The sequence below is a fragment of the Hyperolius riggenbachi genome, chromosome 8 (genome assembly GCF_040937935.1).
Source record: "Hyperolius riggenbachi isolate aHypRig1 chromosome 8, aHypRig1.pri, whole genome shotgun sequence".
Lineage (NCBI taxonomy): Eukaryota > Metazoa > Chordata > Amphibia > Anura > Hyperoliidae > Hyperolius > Hyperolius riggenbachi.
In genome coordinates this window covers 217,413,250-217,436,586 of record NC_090653.1, presented here as the reverse complement: position 1 = coordinate 217,436,586, position 23,337 = coordinate 217,413,250, and the positions used below count along the sequence as shown (strand labels likewise).

Genomic DNA, 23,337 nt, shown 5'->3' with positions numbered 1-23,337 from the left:
CGAATCGCCCCAGGACCTCTCGGAAAATCTCATTGACCAACTCCTGGAAGACGGCAGGAGCGTTACGTAACCCGAAGGGCATAACAAGGTACTCGTAGTGCCCATCAGGTGTGTTAAATGCCGTCTTCCATTCGTCACCCTCCCTTATGCGTACCAGGTTATATGCCCCTCTTAGATTGAGTTTAGAAATGACACATGCATCAGTAACCTGGGAGAACAAGTCGTCAATTAACGGGAGTGGGTAACGATTATTTACGGTAATTTTATTCAATTCTCGATAATCTATGCAGGGGCGAAGCCCACCGTCCTTTTTCTGAACAAAAAAGAACCCTGCTCTGGCCGGAGACTTAGAAGGACGGATAAAACCTTTGGCGAGGTTTTCTTTAATGTAGTCCTGCATAGCGAGTTTTTCAGGAGCGGACAGGTTATACAAATGACCTCTAGGGGGCATACAACCAGGCATTAACTCAATGGGGCAGTCAAGACTTCTGTGTGGGGGAAGTTTGTCCACCGACTTAGGACAAAATACATCAGCGAATTCTGCGTATTGTGCAGGTAACCCTTCCACCTGAATCCTGGTGATGCAAACAGCAACTTTCTCCATACAATGATGATGGCAAAAGGATGACCAGCTTAGCAACTGGCCGGAGCTCCAGTCTATCTGAGGAGACTGCTTTTGCAGCCACGGCATCCCAAGGATTACAGTAGAAGTAGCCATCTTAAGCACGAAAAACTGTATTTGTTCCCTATGCAATACCACCACATGACATAAAAACCCCGGGGTTTGAGACAGGGGCTGACTCCCTTGAAATGGAGAGTGATCCACTGCAATGAGAACAATCTGTCTGTCTAAGGGGAGTAGGGGAATCCCCAATTTCTTAACAAAATCATAATCTATAAAATTGGCAGCTAAACCCGAGTCTATAAATGCCTGGGTAGATCGGACTTGATCCAGCTTTGCTGGTAATAATCATGTCTACGTATGCTTTGAATAGCGGTAATCATAAACAAACTGCTCCCCTCCTCTACTTACACCTCTTATACTGTGGATGTCCTTGGAAGAATGTGTTGCGCCATATGAATTATGTATAAAATGCTTGGGGGGCCCAATGTAAAAGTTGCACTGGGGCCCAAAGCTCCTCAGCTATGCCAAATCACCCCTTTAAAGCAAACCTGAACTGAAAATTAAAAGTCAAAATAAACATACAAGTGTAAACTACTCATCCATCTTTTTCTACTCCCCCATGTCCTGTTTGTCACTGTGAACGATGAAATTCACAGTCCTTCTGTCACGGACGGTTGCGGGGCCGCAGACGCGTCCTGTAACCGCCCGTGAAGAAAAGCGATCGCACTCGATTCTCTGCATCGATTGCGCTTCAAATCGATACAATCTGGGTTGAGTGTGTAGGGGCAGCTGAAGTCCTTTTCCCAGCAGAGAGGTAGCATCAGCCGAACTGCAGGATGGCTCTTTTGATATGCTAATGAGCCTGGGCCCAGAGAGTCCCTGGCTTCAAGCTGTGCTGATGGCCCATCCATCAGGTATAGACCATGACAGAAGCAATCTAGTTGGGAGAAAAGCCAGACCCTCCGGCTCCCTCCCACCAGGGGAGCTGACACCTAGCTAGCTGCCCCAAACTTCAAAGAGCCTTTGCCTGGGAATGACCTGCTATCAATCCCAGGGGTATATCATATTCCATAAACGGCTATATGTATCATATTTTCTGTGTTGCCAGGCTGGCAGACCCTCCAAACTAACAGAGCATGCTTGGCCCTATCTGGCGCTGGTTCTGAAGAAATTTCAGACCATTCTGAGGGAAAGACTGCCAGTTAGGCAGTTCGAAAGTGCCCTGCTGATACCACAAGGGTCCCACCCCTCATGTTTGGTATCAGGCTGCTGGGTACATCGAGGCAGACCTGAAAATATTAGTAAATCTGCCCTGACCTGTACGGTTCTGTGAGATAGAGCCCATATATGGTTAAGGTATGATTTCTGGTTCCCAGGACAAGGGGAGGACTCATCTCATGTTCTAAGGGGGTGTGTGGGCCCGCCCTCACTCCCTCCTACTGAATCAGGGGCATAAGAATGGCAGAGGACCCAAACTCAGTGTCCTCCACCCTGAAAACATCTTGAACGCATCGGTGCCAGCTTGAGGATATGCTGGCATCCACCTGGTCTGAACTCTGAACTTTGATTGAAACCCAGAACTCTGATTTTTCCCACAAAAAGGACATCTTTCCAGGAACTAAGTATTTTTCTCCCTTCTTTTATTTTTTATACTGGCTATTACTGTTTTAATAATTGTTGATTTTAATAATTGTCTGTATATATTAATTATTTATATTGCTGTGAATAAAAGACTTCCTCCAAGTCATTCACTGTTCCGCTACCCTGCTTATCAGCACACACAGAACTGATCCCGGGTCTCTGAAGATACGCTACTGTTTGTTTGTTGTTGGCTAGACAGAATACCGTGTGTTCAACCGTTTTATTCGCAGGACTAGTCAGTCAGTAAATCGGGTCCACTGGCCCATACCAGTGGTGGTGGCAGATACCGTGGAATCGTGTGTATGTTGTAATTACCCGTGTCTCACAGGCTCCCTTCTGGGTTGTCTGCGGCTAATTCTTAACGGTTCCTGCGCATTGACTGCGACCAGAGTTCGCAAGATCTGTGCGCTGGCACCGTTTAGAAGGCTAAGTGCGGTCAGACCACTAGGGCTCCTGTGACAGTGTTAGGCAGCGGTTGGGATCTGTGTTGTGCTGAAAGTATCTAAGATAGCGCTAGCGCTATCAAGAAACGAACTAATTCGTTGGTGTAGCTGGAAGGCAATATATTTTTTATATATACAGAGAGACTGTGTAGCCAGTACCCCTCCCCAAAAGTTTTATTTTATTTGGCGTGGAAATGTCCAGGAACTACAAGAAAATGTACCTGGCGGACCTGCAAAATCTTTGCCAAGAGAGAGGCATTGATGTCGGCCGCAAGAAACAAGGGGACCTGGTAACGGAATTGTTTCAATGGGATACCCAGCAACTGCGGGAGCCGGGAGTGTCCGCTGAAGTGGATACCAGCCCATCTGACAATCGAGGGGAACCAGAGACTGAGACTCCCGACCGTACAGAGGTTGTGCATCCTGAGGGCCCTGCATCAACAGTTACGCAGGAGAATGTCAGTGTGGACCCCAATCCCAGAGTTTCTGACAGTACTCGCCCGGAACTGGCCAGTACTGGACTGTCCATGGGTGCTGACCCGGTAATGCAGCAGGCATTACAAAAGCTGATGGAGACTGACCTGGAAAAGTACATGCAGTACATGGAAGCCCGCGAGGAGCGGGAACGCCAATCTGCAGAACGCAAGGCTGCTGCTGCTGCTGCTGAACGCCACGCGGAGCGGGATGCCGCAGAGGCGCGGGAGAGACGACAGCATGACCTCAACATGGCAAAGGTTCAACAGGCCAGCCGGAGTTCACCGCCCAGCCTCCCTGCTGAAGGAGCTGCAGCACCCGTAAGTGAAAAATTTAAATTTGCTAATATTGAAAAAGACACAGACATTGACTTGTTTTTGCGGTCTTTTGAAAAAGCATGCCGTCAGTATCGTCTGTCCCAAGACCAGTGGGCCAGACATCTGACACCTTTGCTGAGCTACAAAGCGCTTGATGCCTTCGCAGATTTGCCTGCGGAGAAGGATAATGATTATGCTGCTATAAAAGACGCTATCATTACTAAGTACCAGCTGACGCCAGAAGCCTATCGGAAAAAGTTCAGGGCCTGGCAGAAAAAGTCTTCTGATTCGTACCGAGATGTGGTCAGCAGCTTGCTCACCACACTCCGCCAGTGGACTCTAGGCCTCACCAAAGGGTCTTACGATGTCCTGGAGGACTTGATAGTCCTGGAACAATTTCTGAACATTTGCCCTGCTGATGTACGCCAGTTTGTGCTAGAACGCAGGCCGGCTTCAGCCACTGTCGCTGCAGACCTTGCTGAGACTTTTGCAACTACCTGGGTGGCTGATACCCGCAGAACTGTCCCATCCAGCTGGAGAGGAGGTCAGCCCAATACCTCGGCAGACTCTCCTGCCCCTGTGAGCCGTCAGCCACAGAGGCCACCCAGCACAGCTTCTGCACCCAGGGCTGCAGCGCCTGGAGAGGTCACCTGTCACTACTGCCGCCAGCCCGGACACATGAAATTCGACTGTCCGGAGCGGAGACAGACACCCGCCAGCAAACCACAGCCTGGATCATCAGATTTTGTCCTGTTTGCCCGCGGAAAGGAAATCCGCGACCGAACCGACCAGCAGCAACTTGTTAGAGTGAACAGCAAAGTTGTCACCGGATTTCGAGACACCGGAGCTGACATCACGTTAGTTCACTCACACCTTGTGCCAAAGGAGAGCATTAGCTCCAGCCGATCCCTTGCCCTTACTGGAGTAGAGGGCACCCTTTTTCACATAGCCCACGCGAGAGTGAAGCTGGATTGGGGAGGAGGGGTCCAAGAAAGGGTTGTTGGGGTTATGAAGGATCTCCCAGTCCCTGTGTTGCTAGGGACTGATTTGGGCAAGCTTGTGTCCTACTATGAACCTGCCACGACCGCCATGTCGCTCACGGAAGCAGACGGACTCTCCACCCACCACCAGGTACTTTATACACTTGGGGGAGCACCAGGGGGAGGTGGGTTGAATGTGCCCAATTCAAGGGTACCAGGTTCAATAGTGCCTGCTTCAAAGGCACCTGAGTTTGAGGTACAGACTGTCTGTTGTGATGATGCTGTAACTGTACCTGAGTTTCCTGTACAACCTGTCTGTAATGAAAAAATGTCTATACCTGTCAATGTCATTACTGCATGCAATGATGATTTGAGTAATGTCCGTCTGTGCCATTCTGACAGTGTACCTGTGCTAGCAGTACCGCGCAGCTGCACTGCTCAGAACCCGAGCTCAGAACAGGTGGAGGGGGTTCCGGCCTGCTTATCAGCACACACAGAACTGATCCCGGGTCTCTGAAGATACGCTACTGTTTGTTTGTTGTTGGCTAGACAGAATACCGTGTGTTCAACCGTTTTATTCGCAGGACTAGTCAGTCAGTAAATCGGGTCCACTGGCCCATACCAGTGGTGGTGGCAGATACCGTGGAGTCGTGTGTATGTTGTAATTACCCGTGTCTCACAGGCTCCCTTCTGGGTTGTCTGCGGCTAATTCTTAACGGTTCCTGCGCATTGACTGCGACCAGAGTTCGCACGATCTGTGCGCTGGCACCGTTTAGAAGGCTAAGTGCGGTCAGACCACTAGGGCTCCTGTGACACCTTCATTTTAAAAATGGCCAAGAACCCTGTAACAGCTTCTGGGTCAGCACACTGTTATAGGGGAACTGAAGTAAGAGGTGCAGGTGCAACCCCTGTACTTGGCCATTAAACTTGATTCTGATTCTGATACGGAGGCGGCCATATTTATTTCCTTTTAATCAATACCAGTTGCCTGGGAACCCTGCTGGTCTATTTCTCTGCAGTAGTATCTGAATAACACCAGAAACAAGCATGCAGCTAGTCTTGTCAGATCTGACTTTAACCATTTCAGCCCGCGGGGATTTTTCACCTTATGCATCGGAGCAATTTTCCCCTCCCATTCATTCGCTAATAACTTTATCACTACTTATCACAATTTATTGATCTATATCTTGTTTTTTCCGCCACTAATTAGGCTTTCTATGGGTGGTACGTTTTGCTAAGAGCCACTTTACCGTAAATGCATTTTAACAGGATTAATAAGAAAAAAATGGAAAAAATTAATTCTTTCTCAGTTTTCGGCCATTATAGCTTTAAAATAATCCACGCTACCATAATTAAAACCTATGTATTTTATTTGCCCGTATGCCCGTACCATTTAAATTTTGTCCCTATCACAATGTATGGCACCAATATTTTATTTGGAAATAAAGGTGCATTGTTTCCGTTTTGCGTCCATCACTATTTACAAGCTTATAATTGTAATAATGTTTATAGTATACCCCCTTCAAATGCATATTTTAAAAGTTCAGACCCTTAGGTAACTATTTATGTCTTTTTTTTTTTTTAATTGTAATTTTTTTTTTTTTTACTATTAAAATTTTTATTTGGGTAATATTTTGGGGTGGGACATAAACAGTTCATTTTTAATGTTGTAAAATGTGTATATTGTAATGTAAAAAATGTGCAGATGTAGTTTTACTATTTGGCCCACAAGATGGCCACCCTCGTTTTTAGTTTCTTTCCTTGTATTTCTCGCTAAGCGGAAGTACAAGGGGGATGTGGAAATCTGTCCGGGCAGTTTTTCTTCGGGGGAAAGGGATCGGTGATCGGGAACCATGTTCCCATTCACTGATCCCAGGGCTACAGGGGGATACAGCGGGGACGCGGGGGTGCGCCCACGATCGTGGGCGGGAGTGCGCTCAAGCGCGGGAGCGCCGCAGAGCTGCCGCCCGGACGTGAGCTTCACGTCCAGGTGGCGGAAATTGTTAAAGTCTGAAACACCTGATCTGCTGCATGCTTGTTCAGGGGCTATGGCTAATAGTATTAAAGGCAGAGGATCAGCAGGGCTGCCAGGCAACTGGTATTGCTTAAAAGGAAATAAACATGGCAGCCTCCATATACCTCTCTCTTCAGTTCCCCTTTACACTGTAATATTGCCCACTTGAGCCATAGGGAAACATGGACATTACCTTGCTCATCAGTTGTCCTTTCAATTATAACTGGTATTTTTCAGTTCTGACAAAATCTTGTCAGAATTGGAAGGAATCGTTGTAAGAAAAAAATGGTGAGCTTCAGAGAGGAACTGACTGCGATGTAAGTATGTAACCTTTGTTCAGGAAACATGCTTGTAATCCAAAGCACTCTTATATCAAAGCGAATTTCCCCATCAGGATTAATGAAAACCCAGTTGATTCATGCCACAATCCAAAAACAGTTCCAGTCAAATAGTATAAAATAAAAATTGTTCTTGTCCTTATCCAATGACAGTTACTTTTGAGGATTTCTTGGAATTGTGAAGTTGTGCAGTCTCTACACTCAGATTAAGTACAAATAAATACAATCCTGCTGCGCCAAAGGTAGAAGAACTATCGGCTTAGTTGTGATGACGTGACACATTTTACTTTTTTGCTTGTATATCAAGGCATTGCTTGTATATCAAGTCAACATTTTTTGTTTGTATTGCAAAGCGCTCTTAAAGTGGACCCAAATTCAAAATACAAGATTTCAGAAATAAAATCTATTTTCTAAATTATAATAATAAATAGCAGCCTTTTTCAGCTGCATGATGACAAATATAAAATATTTTACATTTATTGGAGGTACCGCTCCCTTCCTGTCATATTGCCGGGACAGAATCCGGCAAACTGGTGGAGTAGGTGGTGACCGGCAAAGGAGGAATTGCTAATGGCTGCCACCTGTATAACCCTAGTTATGAAAAGAGAAGGGTGAAAAGTATGCACTGAAATGCTCATAGGCTTGAAGGAGTGTTTATTTATCTTTGTATGTGTCAGAGTGGTGCAACTAAATATTTTGAATTAAAAAATGTTTTGGTTTCGCTTTAATCCAAGTTACTCTCGATCCAAGGTTTAACTGTATTAATTTGCAGGTACATCATGTGTTTTATTTTTAAATAAGTTTGCTAAATTCAGGTTATTATCATTATTATTATTGACTTATTAAGTGCCAACATATTCTGTGGCGCTGTACAAAGTAGGAAAACAAACAAGGGGTACATAATGATACAATGATATACATCAAATATGGACACTGGTTCAAAATACAGAACTAGTGATTACAATGACAGATGTAACATGATGAATAAAATGCATAACAGAGTTCAAGCTATGAAATGAACAACAAAATCCAAGACACAAAAGGGTGAGAGAGGTTCACTCTAAGTATCGGGTGATTGTAAAGGGGAAGTCTGTTTGTTTATTTTTGTTTTTGTTTTTTATAACAGTCAAATAAAAAGTGATGAGTAGATCTCTGCATCTATATGCAGTAAATACAACCCATAGCTTTTAAAAAGTAAAGTAAAACAATGAAATAATTGTAAATAAAACAATGTCATAATTTATGTTGGACATAAAGTTGTCACACTTTTATTATCCAGCTCATTCACTTGCTGATGATCAATAAGGGGACAGTTTCTGAATCACTTCTATACAAAATCGATCAGAAAAACGATCAGAAAACAGATCAGACCTGCCGGAAATGATCTATTCAACCATCTACCTGACGGGACATTGCATGGTGTGCACCAGGCATTAGAGTATGTGAATGTATGGCTGGGGAGGGGACAGCCATGTCTTCTCTCCCTTCTCCTCCCACAGCAGTGACGTTCTCTCCTGACATAAGCTGTATGCCTCCTCCCTGGTTCTCTATGCCAGTCTCCTACTATCAGCTTTCATCTCCTTGCTGACATTGGTGTCTCGTCTTGTTCAGAACGTGATCGCATCCATCCATCCGTCCCTGTCCTGTGCTGTGGCTGTCCCTGTGCTGATCACCTCCTCTCCCTCTGCAGCTGTCTCTTCCCCCACTCCAAGCCTGCTTCCAGCTGTCTCTCCTCCTCCCCTGCCCTCAGTCCCCCTGTCTCTCCTCTCTCATTATGTCTCCTCTCCTCCCCACTGCCTCTCCAACTCTATCATGAGCTCCAAGAAAGGTGAGCACCCCAAGACCAGGCATGGGGGGGTGGGGGGGGGGGCTTTAACTGCTTTCCTAGGATATCCGGGGATGTTTATTTTACTGGGATGTACAGAAATGCCTCTATTTATATACTCTCTTGTTTAGATGAGTTAATATTCCTCTATATTCCTCTAACTAGTACACTGCTAGTCTATTGGGTTCAGCATTTATAACCCCAGCAGTAGCTGTTCCCCATCCTGTAATATATGATCACAACAGGACAATATGGAATCGACACGTTTGTTTCATCTATTGCTGGTGATGTGTGTCTATTTTTAGAGGTGACCATTTGTTGCAGTAACTCTATAGACTCAAGTATGTATTCAGTCTTAGCCCTATGAGTAAGCTCTGTGTCATGTGATTGTGTTATTAGGTTGGCCAAACCTTTATTCGTTTTTCTGGCTGATTCAATCGATTTGATCGAATTGGCTGTGAGTTTATTGTCCCAGCATGCCCGATTGATCAACTTTGAGGAGTTTATTGGTCGAGAGAGTGACTGGGTACAGTAAATATCTCTATTAGGCAGGACAACATAAGTGCTCTATCTAAAATCTAAAAATATATGTGCTCAAGTAGACACATTTTTAGAATCGATTACTATAACGATCGATTTCCAGTCAGGTGGAGATTGGTTGTATATTGTATCAGGCTGTTATTGAGCCTGTGTATGGCTAGCACTATTTTTGTAGTCTAAATACTATCATTTGGACCTCACTGTGATCTTAAAGGATACCCGAACTGACATGGGACATGATGAGATAGACATGGGTATGTACAGTGCCTAGCACACAAATAACTATGCTGTGTTCCTTTTTTTCTTTCTCTGCCTGAAAGAGTTAAATATCAGGTATGTAAGTGGCTGACTCAGTCCTGACTCAGACAGGAAGTGACTACAGTACAGTGTGACCCTCACTGATAAGAAATTCCCCTTTTTACCCCTTTCCTACTCTCAGAAGCCATTTTCTGCTAGGAAAGTGTTTTATAGTTGGAATTTCTTATCAGTGAGGGTCACACTGTAGTCACTTCCTGTCTGAGTCAGGGCTGAGTCAGCCACTTACATACCTGATATTTAACTCTTTCAGGCAGAGAAAGAAAAAAAGGAACACAGCCTAGCTATTTGTGTGCTAGGCACTGTACATACACATGTCTATCTCATCATGTCACATGTCAGTTCGGGTATCCTTTAACTATCTGTATAGATTACATACTCAGACAATGCTACTAATCAGCACATATAATATATACTGTTCTTGTTGTGTAAAGTATATTTTTAGCTACTGTTCTTTTCTTGGAAAAGGCCAATCTTGTCCATACATGGTGAGATCATTTATGAGTCACAGTGGATGTCAGCTTTGAAAAACGATCGATTTGGCATCACTAGAGGGAATGGGGGGTGATTTCTCAAGACAGATGCAAAGAAAACTGAAGAAAAAAAAAGAAAAAGATGAAGCATGTGCCAGTGCAACCAATCAGGTTCAGCAAGCAGCTGGGAAAAAATTCTGATTGGATGCTTTGGGCCACTCCTCCACTACTGCTCTACTTTTCCTTGCACCTGTCTTGATAAATCAGCCCCAGTGTTTTTTATGTCTTTTATTTTTTGTTTTATAACATTTTTTTTTGTTTTATGCTTATTGACCGAGATCTGCACAATTTTTCAATGTGTCTTCAGTTTCCTAATTAGCAATAGATATACTGCAGGCTGGATAATATTTTTGAGCTAAAATGTCAAATATATTAATTTGTAGTGCATTGTGACAAACCTGCTCTAAAAGTTTTAATGGTTTAATGGTTAATTTGCATATATTCAGCAGTGGTGCCTGGGAGACATCTCGAGCTCACTCCAACCTGAATTATCGCAAATTCTTTCTGTTTTAGGAAAGCAAACTTTTGTTTTTCTAAAAGTTTTAGATGAGACAAAATATAATGCCTAACTTAAGCCTGGTACACATATCCAATTTTGATTGGCCAATCCCTGGCCAATTTAACCACTTTCATGTTGCACAAAAGTGAACAGATTTTAAATACTATTAACAAATGATGTAGGTAAGCTGTCACACTACATAGAAGTGGTACATCTGGCCAATCATTGACCAATCAAGATTGGATGTGTGTACCAGGCTTTAACTGAATAATGTGTACATATGATAGATACCTGGTGTCTGAAACAAGCCTGATAAACACTTTCAATTATGATTGGCCAACCACTGGCCAATTTTACCCCCTCCATGTAGTATGGGAGCTTACCTGCACACTCTGCTCATAGTATTCAATATCTGCTCACCCTTATACTACACGGAGGAGGTAAAATTGGTCAGTAATTGGCCGATTAATAATTGAAAGTGTGTACCAGGCTTTAGATACATTTACCATCTGATGTCTGCACAGGCATCCCCTATCCCTTGCAGCTGGCCCTGCTTGCTGTAGTTTATTGTTATGCGTAAGATTGTGAGATGGATATGGAGACTGCCATATTGATTTCCTTTTAAACTATACCAGTTGCCTGGCAGTCCTGCTGATCTTTCATGAATCAGTAGTGTCTGAGTGACACACCTGAAAGAAGCATGTGGCAAATTCTGTCAAACTTAAAGAGAAACCATGACCAAGAATTGAACTTCATCCCAATCAGTATCTGATACCCCCTTTTACATGAGAAATCTATTCCTTTTCACAAATGAATCATCTCGGGGCTCTGTATGACTGATATTGCGCTGAGGCCCCTCCCACAGGAAACTGTGAGGACCATGGTACTCCTGGCAGTTTCCTGTCTGTGAACCTCATTGCATTGTGGGAAATAGCTGTTTACAGCTGTTTCCAACAGCTAAAAAAAGCAAGCAGCATCTCCTTCCACTGACATCACCTGCCAGCAGTAAAAATGTCACTGTGTGATAAATGTCAGAATGTAAATCAGGGAGAGGAAAGATTTTACAATGGGCAAACACTGACTAAATGATCTATACATAATTATTGTAAAAATGAAGTACTTTTTAATTACATTATTTTCACTGGAGTTCCTCTTTGAAGGAATCTGCCAGGACCGTGATCCTCTCAGTTTCTTGTGGGAGGGGTTTTACCACAATATCAGCCATACAGCGCCCCCTGATGATCCATTTGTGAAAATAAATAGATTTCTTTTGTAAAAGGGGGTATCAGCTACTGATTGGGATGAAGTTAAATTCTTAGTCACAGTTTCTTTTTAAAGGACAACTGTAATGAGAAGTATATGGAGGCTGCCATATTTATTTCCTTTTAACTACTGTAGTTGTAGTTGCCTGGCTGTCCTGCTGATCCTCTGCCTCAAATACATTTAGCAATAGACCCTGAACAAGCATGCAGCAAATCAGGTGTTTCTGACATTATTGTCAGATCAGACAAGATTAGCTGCATGCTTGTTTCTGGTGTTATTCAGACACTACTGCAGCCAAATAGATTAGCGGTACTGCCAGGCAAATGGTAGATGCTGGCGCTATATAAATCAAAAATAATAATAATATTGTTTAAAAGGAAATAAATATGTCAGCCGCCATATTCTTCTCACTACAGTTGTCATTTAAAGAAAACCTGAACTGAAAATTAAAAGTCAAAATAAGCATACACAAGTCATACTTGCCTTCCATGTAGTCTACTCCTCTGTGTCTTTCTCCTGTCCCGTGTCCTGTTTGTTCACTGTGATCAAGGGAATTTTCCGTCCTCCATTTTTAAAATGGCCATTACCCATAACAGCTTTCTGGTCAGCACACAGTTAAACTGTAACATCGCCCACTTGAGCCATAGGGAAACATGGACAATACCTGGTACATCAGTTTTCCTCTCAGCTATAACTGACAGCAACTGATATTTTATTGACAGCAACTGATATATTTCAGATCTGACAAAATATTGTCAGAACTGGAAGGGATCATTATCAGAAGAAAATGGTGAGCTTCTGAACGGAACTGATGGCAAGGTAACTATGTAATGTTCATTTGAAGTTACCTCATGTGTTTATTTTAAATATTTTTACTCAGTACAGGTTCTCTTTAAGTCAAACATCTAATCTGCATGCTTGTTCAGGATCTATGGGTAAAAGTATTAGAGGCAGAGGAACAGCAGAGCAGCCATGCAATCTGCATTGTTTAAAATGAAATAAATATGGCAGCCTCCAAATCCCTCTCACTTCAGTTGTCCTTTAAATACTATCCCCCACCCCACTGCCTCTTTCCATAGGACTGTACATGAGACAGTACATGCCATTCAGCTGAGCCAGGTGTACACAATACACATCTGTATAAGCATCACAGGTCACATATTAGCTTGTGGTGGGATTGAGATTTGTAGGGCTTGCCTGACTAACACACATGCATAGCTGTACGTTCCCACATCTCACGAGTCACATGTCAGTCGCGCCATGTGTCTGTTAGATGCACATATACATTGTAGCTTGGTGTGTCCTGTGTATTTAGTTACCAGCTTGCTCCTTAGTTTCAGGTAACAGCCAAGGGAAGAAAAGCAAGAAGAAGCAGAGGAGACAGAAGAAGGCTGTGGAGCGAGAGATCCCCGGGATTCCTGAGCCCCGCAGTCCCAGCATTGACAGCCAGCCGGGGTGAGTGGTCAGGCCCTGTCGCTGCTTCTTTGCTGCTTATCTACTGTGGTATGGGAGCTGATACACGGACTATGAGTAGCTCTGACCTCATCCCAAATGAATCTGCATGTGTACTAATGCCTGTATGAAGCAAAACGACAACCCGGCCTTCATGCTGATACTTTACCACAGCAATTGCCCACAAACTGCCCACAAACCAAGCCTGTTTAGTCTAAGTGTCTAATGAATAGAGATGGTCATTGAGGTGCTAATCATTTGGGCTTGCATGTAAATACAGCTTAGAATTGGTCTAATCCAGGGGCGTCGAACTCAAATACAAAGTGGAACGAAATAGTACACTGGGACCAAGTCACAGGCCAACCTCATTGTCTACTGGCCACCTTCCTCCCTTATAAAGTTTTCTGGTGTCTAGTGGCTCCCACCCTCTCCTATACAGTTCCCTAGTGTTTAGTGCTTTCCTCCGACCTCCCCATATGGCTTCCCTGGTGTTCTAGGGCTTCACCTCCAATATAGCTTCCCTGGAGGTCTAGAGTGGGCCAAACTCTAGACCTTGAGGGTCAAATTTAATGGCTCTGAGGGCCAAATGTGGCCCGCGGGCCAGAGTTTGACATGTACGGTCTAATCTTAAAGTGGTCTAACACCCAGCATTTCAACTTTGCTTTAAAAGATTGCTTACAGCTTATAAACTATTATGCCAGATTTTTTTTTAGCAGAAATTCACTGAATGGATTAAACATGACATTTTAGTGCTGCATTTAGCTAGAAATTCTCCTCCGTGCTTGCTTGTTTAGTTACGAATGTATCTATCTACAATGTAACAAACAAACACTGCTCTGAGAGAACAAAGAGGGCTTCCCCGGCAGGCTTTTCAAAGGTCTATTTGTATGCCAAATAAAGATACATTTGTAACTAAAGATAAGAACGGATTCGGATTCCTAGTTAAATCCAACACTAAAATGTCATGTTTAACCCATTCAGTGAATTTCTGCTTAAAAAAAAATCTGGCATAATAGTTTGTAAACTGTAAGCAATCTTTTAAAGCAAAGTTGTAATGCTGGGTGTTAAACCGCTTTAAAGAGAACCCGAGGTGGGTTTGAAGAATATTATCTGCATACAGAGGCTGGATCTGCCTATACAGCCCAGCCTCTGTTGCTATCCCAAACCCCCCTAAGGTCCCCCTGCACTCTGCAATCCCTCATAAATCACAGCCACGCTGCTGACAAACAGCTTGTCAGAGCTGGCTGTGTTTATCTCTATAGTGTCAGTCTGCTGCTCTCCCCGCCTCCTGCAGAACTCCAGTCCCCGCCTGCATCCCTTCCCTCCATGCTGATTGGAGGGAAGGGATGGGGGCAGGGACCGGAGCTATGCAGGAGGCGGGGGAGCAGCTGAGACTGACACTACAGATGTAAATACAGCCTCACAGCATGGCTGTGATTTATGAGGGATTGCAGAGTGCAAGGGGACCTTAGTGGGGTTTGGGATAGCAACAGAGGCTGGGCTGTATAGGCAGATCTAGCCTCTGTATGCAGATAACATTCTTTAAACACACCTCGGGTTCTCTTTAATCCACAGGAAGTGTATTTGTTTCAAACTGCAGCATACTGTTTGCATTATATTTGTATGCATGGGGTTATTCACACTTCATTGATCATGTCTAGTAATGAAAATGGAAGCAGATGTTATCTCCAGTGAAAGTCCACAAACAGCTGTAGTTCTAAATATAGGCAGGTGAAGTTACTAAAGCTTGATTATTTCCAACTCTCAAGACTCCTTATCAGAGTAGGATTATGCACCAGGCAACCTAGGCAGTTGCTTGGAGCCTAGTTGGTGTCAAGGGGCCCACCTGCCACCTTCTTTGAGCTCTCTCCACTTCGGCTTACCAAAAGGACCACAAGGGGGCTCCTAATCTACTGCCTTGCCTAGGGCCCCATTACATCTTAATCCATCTCTGTTCCTTATTGGTTCCTTTCTGTGATAATTGGCTTATCTGACCAATGCAGATGCTGAAGAGCTTAGCTTGCTTCTGGTGGCTGGATAGTGTAATGGTTAAGGGCTCTGCCTCTGACACAGGAGACCAGGGTTCAAATCTTGGCTCTTCCTATTCAGTAAGCCAGCACCTATTCAGTAAGGAGTTCTTTGGGCAAGACTCCCTAACACTGCTACTGCCTACTGAGTGCGCTCTAGTGGCTGCCTCATAAGTGCTTTGAGTCCGACAGGAGAAAAGCGCTATACAAAAAAAGGACTTATTAATGGCAGTGAAATTCCACACACACAGCTTTCAACACTGTAAGGCCTCTTCTCCACAGGCAGCTGTACTGCTCGATTGTTGCAGGCGGTGCTTACCAATTTTACCGCTACTAACGCCAAGGAAGCATTCCCCGTTACATTATTAGCACCATGTCCGTTGCCATAGCAATGTGCGCATTACTTGGTAAAGTGCGTCACGCACATTACCGAGTAATGCACACATTGCTATGGTAACGCTAATAGTGTAACGGGTGGTTTTCCCCTGGCATTGGTACTGGTAAAATTGCTGTGCGCTGCCTGCGCAAGGCAGTTTTGCTAGCCTTCTGTGCATCAGGTCATGTACCTGTATGTCTTATTTTTTTTCCCTATGTAATCAATTTACTTTTTTGATATTATAATCTAGGTTTCATTTCAATGTTTTTGTGGAAAAACAGAAGTATCAAGTATACAATAACTTTTTATACATATAAAAACAAAAGCAACTTTTTGCTTAATTCACTTGAGGAGAATAACAATTTAAGACAGTAACACAAACCATATCAGTTAGCAGAAACATGACTGAAAATCTTCAGTAGCTTCTAAGCTTTTTGTCCTGAAAAAGCTCTTCATGTGCAATGGAACTTGGCTTTATTTTCAACATTGCTCTAACCAATAAATGTCATGGTTAGTACTATGACAATCCAGTGTCTTGTGGGTAACAACTGGGGGGACTTGAATCCTCAAGTGCCTAGGTATATCATCCTCTAGCCACAGGGGGAGGGGTGTGGGAAGGAGATGTTTAGGAGAAAGGTGGGGTGTCCCGGTTTTGTCCTAGAGGTTATAGATGGGGGCATCCAGCCTCCTGTGCCCATGGGTAATCTTCATTATATGCTTGAGAGAGAGATAGGAGAGGGGGCAGTGGTAGTATTGTGTGTATAGAGGACTCCACTTTTTTAAGATTTGTCCATTTTGTCATCCATCATGGCTTTTAGCTTGTCATAAAACACTGCATAGGCAAGTTATGTTTTAACCAAATTGAAGCTAAAAATCGAGGTTTTCCAGGCCATGGCGATTGTCAGTTTAGCTGTTGCTATACTGGACTGGACCCGTGTGATTGGATCTGGTTTTAGTCCAAGGAGGCCTGTCTCAAGAGTTTTCAGGACTTGGTTGCCTACTATTGTATTACAATAATAATAATAATAATATGATTTGATTGGTTCTCTGTTACAGTCTGCGTACCTTGGGGCATGACCACTAGGTATGCAATAAAGTGCCTTTTTCCCGCAACAACTAAAACGGCGATCTGATGTGCTATGACCAAATTTGGTTATTCTGTCCGGGGTTAGGAAGTACCTAAACATAACCTTGTAGTGTGTTTCTACTACTTATAATGTGTCTGAGCCCTAAGAGGGTAACAAACATTCTAATCCTTCAGTAAGAAAGGCCGGGCAGAGAGCGGTCACCTGCCTGGGAATTTCCCGTTGCCCGGCAATAAGATCAGGATCATCTAAGCAGGGCCGAGGCAGAGGCGAGAGAGGCTCCAGCCTCAGGGCGCAGTATAGGAGGGGGCGCACAACTCGCTCAGCTATCATTCCCCTATAATGTTTGAAGCAGAGAGAAATAAGAAATGGGGATACATGGCAGTGACTGCAAGCCAGATAATTAGAGATTAAGGTGTTGAGGGCCCTGGGGCGCCTCTTAGTATAATAGCTATCAGAGTGTGATGGGTGGGGTGGGAAGGATGGAGGGGTGCATTTGCTGTCTCAGCCTTGGGTGCTGGAGGACCGTGTCCTAGCTCTGCATCTAAGTATATGTACTTTTAATATAAAACATTTTTCTCCTTTGCGGCGGGGGGATCATTTAAATGAGATGTATTGTGTCTAGGAATACGTACAAGAGTTTAATAATGGGAGTTTCATCCCACATTCAGTGCAGGTTAGCTGTAAAGTCATTGAGAGGCAGGAATTATGTTGAAACCAGCTTCACTATTGACAGCTGTGATTAGCCGGTCAGTGTGGTCCATTTTTCTAAACTCTTCCATGTGTATATAACCCATAGAGGGATTGGGGTTTGTTTTGTTCCCTCGAAAGACGATTGACTGTTTGGAAGTGCTTTGTGTGGTATATAACGCATTCGGCAGCTCTGTCAGAGAATTTGAATGAAGTGAAACACTCTGTTTGTCATACTAGTTTGCCACAGATAGCCGCGTTAGAATGTGGCGCTGCCATGACGGAAGTTTGGTGGCCACATACCGATGCTTTTCAGAGCAAGAACTAATGGTTGGGACTGGATAGTGTACTGGTTAAGGGCTTTGCCTTTGACATGAGAGACCAGGGTTTAAAACCCGGCAAGGGTCAGTACCTATTCAGTAAGAAGTCTTTGGGCAAGACTTCCTAACACTGCGTAGCTAAGGAGCTATGGGCCCTGGTGCAAGCTTTACATGGGGCCCCCCAGCACTCTATACATAACAATTGATACAGCGCACCAAAACCTGCTAAAGACAACCACAGTGTCAGAGGTGCAAGAAGGGGATGGGGAACAGCTTGTTAATGACTACTATTCAGAGCATCTATAGAAGTGATTATTGCCAGCACAGGACCAATAGAGCTAATAGTGTGCTTGAGGGAGGGATCTATGGGGCCCCTCTGGCCCAAGGGCCCCGATGCGGTCGCGACCTCTGCACCCCCAATTGCTACATCCCTGACTGCAGGGTGGCCCTTTTTAATATTATTATTAACCTGGCGGCTAATTTTTTTTTTGCCAAATAGGCAAAAATCCTTTTTTTTTTTTTGTTTCATGTAAAGCTACCAGAGTGGTAGCTACATGAAACACCACTAGAGGGCGCATGTGTCCCTCTAGTGCGATCGTCGCCGGCATCAATAGCAAACAGAGGAACGCGTATATAACGCGCTCCCCTGTTTGGCTTCTCCTGTCGCCATGGCGACGATCGGAATGACGTCATGGACGTGAGCCGACGTCCTGTCGTCAGACGCCTTCAATCCAGCCCATAGCGCTGCCCGGAACTCATTGGTCCGGGCAGCGCAGGGCTCTGGCGGGGAGGGCCCACTTCTGCCGCTGCGTGCGGGCGATCGCCGCAGTCAAGCTGTGCGCGCGGCTAGCAAAGTGCTAGCTGCGCGCACAGCACTTTAAATGGCGAAAATCGCCCCACCAGGGGCTGAGATATCTTCCTGCGCGGCATAGCCCGAGCTCAGCTCGGGCTTACCGCCAGGAAGGTTAAGTGAATGCAAGTTGCCAATTCAGCTGAATTACAGTATGGCGGATAAAGTACTGATTGCCATACCCAAAATCTGTTCGCTCTTTAATAAATATGCTGTGATAAAAAGTGGTGATCGTATTTTCAAAAAGTGGGACTTGTGTTATATTAGTTTATAAACAGACCCCATAGAGTATATAGGTCACAGGCTGTCATTGGAGTCCCTGACTCATAGGTAACTAGAGGTATTAATGTGGTCTCAGTGTAGAGGAAACTAGACCAGGGTCTAGTGATCTGTGATCATCATTTCCTACAATCCACTTTCATTGTTTGGCCTAACCACTGCCTGGCTTAAAACGGACTGGAACTCAGAGCTTCCTCTCTGCTCTAAAAGATACCCAACAGCATAATCATAATTCAAGAAAAACATTTCTTTGTTACAGCTGATACAAAACCTACAATAAATCTGCAGTGTGCCTACCACCTGCTTTCATGGATGCAGACATAGGGTTAACATCCTGTGTTTACCAATTAGCTGCACTGCCATGGCAGAGGAGATTCCTGAGCTGATACAACTAAGAGATCAAATTACGGTGGTGATTAGTCACAGATGAGGGGGAATTAAAAAGACTAAACTCTCTAAATACAAACAGGGTGCATTTCTCTCTGTTTTCCTTCTGTCCTGTGCAATAGTTCAGGTCCACTTTAAAGCTATTGTTGGAGTGAAGTTTCAGTCCCTTACTGTAGCAGCCATTTTCTTCATACTTCAATAACTTTGAACAGGCTACTTTTCATTAGGAGACTATCATTCAAGATCATCTCAATTGAAAATCTAGCGTTTTATTTCACAACCTTGTTTAGTTTAGTGATCCACTCCCTTCCCCTCTCTGTAAAGCACAGCAGGTAACTCTGCCCTCAGGAACTCTAGTGAAAACTTAGTTACATAGTTTGGGATAAAACTTGTTAGGCCCAGCCAGGTTTATATACTGTAGTATTGGTGCCAGCGTTGATAAGATTTCCACTTCTTGCCCCAATAATAGTTCTCAAAATTGGCAATAGTGTCTTTTTTAGGTAAAATAGTGAAAACGTAAAGGATAACCTGTACTTATGAACATAAACTTATTTAAAAACGTATAAACGTATTTAGTATTTATATCGTGCTGACATCTTCCATAGTGCTCTACAGAGCACACAGTGTTGCCACTAACTGTTCCTCAAAGGGGCTCACAATCTAATCCCCACCATAGTCTTATATACATACTCACCTTTTTACTCTGGCCTACTACCCCTCACAAGTGCTCTAAACCCACAGCTGAACTCTGGTCCCCTACCTTTCGTGTCCTTACCTCTCCCTCTAGATTGTAGGCCTTTGGGCAGAGTCCTCCTCCTTTTGTGTCCTACCTGATCATGCACCTTCATTACTGTGCACCCATGCTATGCATCTGAGTGAACCTAACTTGCTCCCCTCTAGTGACTAAGCATTACCTTGTACTCATACTGTGCTGCATTATCTGGTCTTTCTTGTATCCATGCATTGTCATTTTGCTGTATGTAACCTCTAAATATTGTCTGTAACCTAAACTAATGTCCAGCGCTGCGTAATATGTTGGCGCTTTATAAATACAATAAATAATAATAATACATAGTCTAAGGCCAGTTTGGGGGAAACCAGATTTTTATTTCCACATTTTTGAGTGAAACCGAGTGTCCGCAGGAAACCCACCTAAACACACAATAAGTATAAACAGAGTTCTTGCCAAGATTCAAATTGGGTACCCCAGCGATGCAAGGTGAGAGTGCTATGCACAACAATACCATGCCTACCAAAGTGCTTCAAAACACTGATTATAACTTCTTGACTAGGATATCCAGGTACAGAGAGATCTGGCCACTGTGGCATAGTGTCCTACCACTCCATAGAGGCAGTTGTAAACAACAGTGATGTCATATTATGTCTACTAGAGCTGTACAGTCAGAAGCCATTACTGAGGACATGAAGTTGGAGTCTAAAAAAATTGACTAACCCTGACTACTAATACATTTAAATTGTAGTGAGAATATGAAGTGTCCTATTTCACAGATAATAGTAAAGAATAAAGAGAGTCTGAAGCGAGAATAAATCTCGCTTCAGACCTCATAGATAGCAGGGGCATGCGTGCCCCTGCTAAAACGCCGCTATCCCGCGGCTTAACGGGGGTCCCTTCACCCCCAAATCCCCTCGGTGCAGCGGGGGAGCGCTTCCTGGTTGGGGCAGGGCTAACCGCCGCAGCCCTGCCCCATGCGCGTCTGTCAGCGCGTATCTCCGCCTCTCCCCCGCCCCTCTAAGTCTTCCTTCACTGAGAGGGGCGGGGGAGAGGCGGCGATGCGCCGCTGATAGACACGACTGGAGGCAGGGCTGCAGCCGTTAGCCCTGCCTCCAGGAACGACCAATTCCACGACTAACGTTTGCGGGGGTGGGTTTGGGGGTGAAGGGACCCCCGTTTAGCGGCGCGATAGCGACGGTTTAGCAGGGGCACACATGCCCCTGCTAACTATGAGCTCTGAAGCGAGATTTATTCTCGCTTCAGAGTCTCTTTAAGTACTTATCTGCTGTAAGAGTAATGCTGGGAATACACGGCTCAATTCTGAGATATTTAGATGGCTCGATAGATCATTTCCGACATGTCCGATCTCCCGCCCGATTGTTTCCGCGCTCGATTCTGCATGGAGGACAATGGGAAAAGATAAAAAAAACGAGCAGAAGATAGAATCGCCTGCAGAATCGAACACGGAAAACGATCGGGCGCCGGAATCGAACGGCAAAATCGAGTTGTGTATGCCCAGTACATTGTCATTTCACTGTTGTGATGTATGCTAATACGCAACCTGACATTCATGCGTAATTTCAAACTGGATTATAGTACTGTATATTAGAAAAAGTGTTTTCATGAAATAACTTTATTTTATTTGAGCTGTAATACTTAGTTAATTTGAGTGTAAGCATGTGTAAATATTGTCAACTCCAGTATCAGTTGTACACAAGCTTAAAGGGAACCTGAAGCGAGAAGTTTAAGAAGGCTGCCATGTTTATTCCCTTTTAAACAATACCAGTAGCCTGGCAGCCCCGCTGATCTATTTAGCTGCAGTAGTGTCTGAATCACAGCAGAAACAAGCATGCAGCTAGTCTTGTCAGATGTGACAAAAATGTAAGAAACACCTGATCTGCTGCATGCTTTTTTCCGGGTCTGTGGCGTGGCTAAACATATTAGAGGCAGAGGATCATCAGGGCTGCCAGGCCACTGGTATTGCTTAAAGTTAACTAATCTTGAACATTTGTACGTGGATCGCTATTTGAAAGTGACCTTTGGGTCACATGGAATAGTGATATTATACAGACATATCATTGCCAAAGTGAGATTTTCATAATGTATATCTGTAATGGGACTCGCATTTTAAAATTTTCTTTTGAATTGAAATAATTATACTTTTTCGCCACAAGATGGAGTTTAGTGTGCATCCCCACTATAAAACTGACATAGTAAAGATAACAGGTCACCTAATGAAGGGGGAGGGTCCCCGAAAAGCATAGCACCATAGGATGTAGCTCCGGGTTTGTTGGAGGAAGTGACCTGCTGACGGGCGCGAAGTCCGAATGGTGTTTGTATATAGTCAGCGGCTGGCCACAGCTGCTTTGCCAGGACTACACCCCAAGCTGGCACACACAACCCGCGTACCTTCGCTGGGAGTTAAGCTAAGTATATTTTTTTATGTGCTTTGCGATTTTAATAAACATTTACACGCTATAGGCACGTTTTCTTCTTTGATAACTTAAAGTGAACCAGAGGTGAAAATAAACTGATGAGATAAACAAATATATTTATCCTCAACTCCTAAAAATGACTGTTTTAAGGATACCAGGGTTTTCTTCTATATTTAAATATTAACAAAGTAGGTTGGATGTTTTACGGTCTGTAATCAGTGGCAGCCTATTACGTGTCCCAGAGTTAGAAAAAGGTCAATAGCTACCGACAAGACAGAAGCTGTCACTTCCATGCCTAGAAATTAACTCTTTTAGGCAGCAAAATAAAACACGTAAAACAGACTGGTTATTAACATATTTTGTACTGTACATACACATGTTTATCTCATCATGTCACATATCACATCGGGTACACTTTTAAGAAATCAGTACGGCAGCCTTCATATCCCTCTTGCTTCAGGTGTCCTTTAAACCTCACTTGGCTTGGTAAATTATTTGATATATCATTAAAATTGGGCTTAGTATTTATTTAATTTGATTCAGGTCAGGCAGTGCTTGAAGAATGTGCAGTGCAGAGATACCACTTAGTTGCCCAGCTGCACATTGCTGTAAGCCAACCTAGACTCCTGCTTATGGCCCAATGGTTGTTCAAGAGGCTTGCATCCAAATTTGCATTTTACCATAACTTTCTGCACAAATGTTAAAGGCAATATAAAGCCAAATAAAAAAAAAATCAATTTAACTTACCTGGGGCTTCTTGCAGGCCGCTGAAGTAATCCTGTCATCCTGTGACCGCAGTGTCGTTTGGCCACCTGCCAGCAGTGGCGACCCCCACAAAGCTGGCCTGCAATGCGCTTTTTTTCTGCATCCCCGTTGCCTACAGCATGCACAGTATG

At 44.0% G+C, this 23,337-nt stretch overlaps 1 protein-coding gene across 1 annotated transcript in view; it reads left to right on the top strand.

Moving 5' to 3' along the window:
* Positions 1–8,361: 8,361 nt before the first annotated feature.
* Positions 8,362–23,337, top strand: part of SRPK3 (SRSF protein kinase 3) — a 130,305-nt gene continuing 115,329 nt past the window's right edge. Inside the window, exons 1-2 of the mRNA XM_068248169.1 lie at positions 8,362–8,660; positions 13,142–13,262. Of these exons, the coding sequence (XP_068104270.1) occupies positions 8,645–8,660; positions 13,142–13,262 (137 nt within the window). The 5' untranslated portion in view covers positions 8,362–8,644. The remainder of the gene's footprint in view (positions 8,661–13,141; positions 13,263–23,337) is intronic.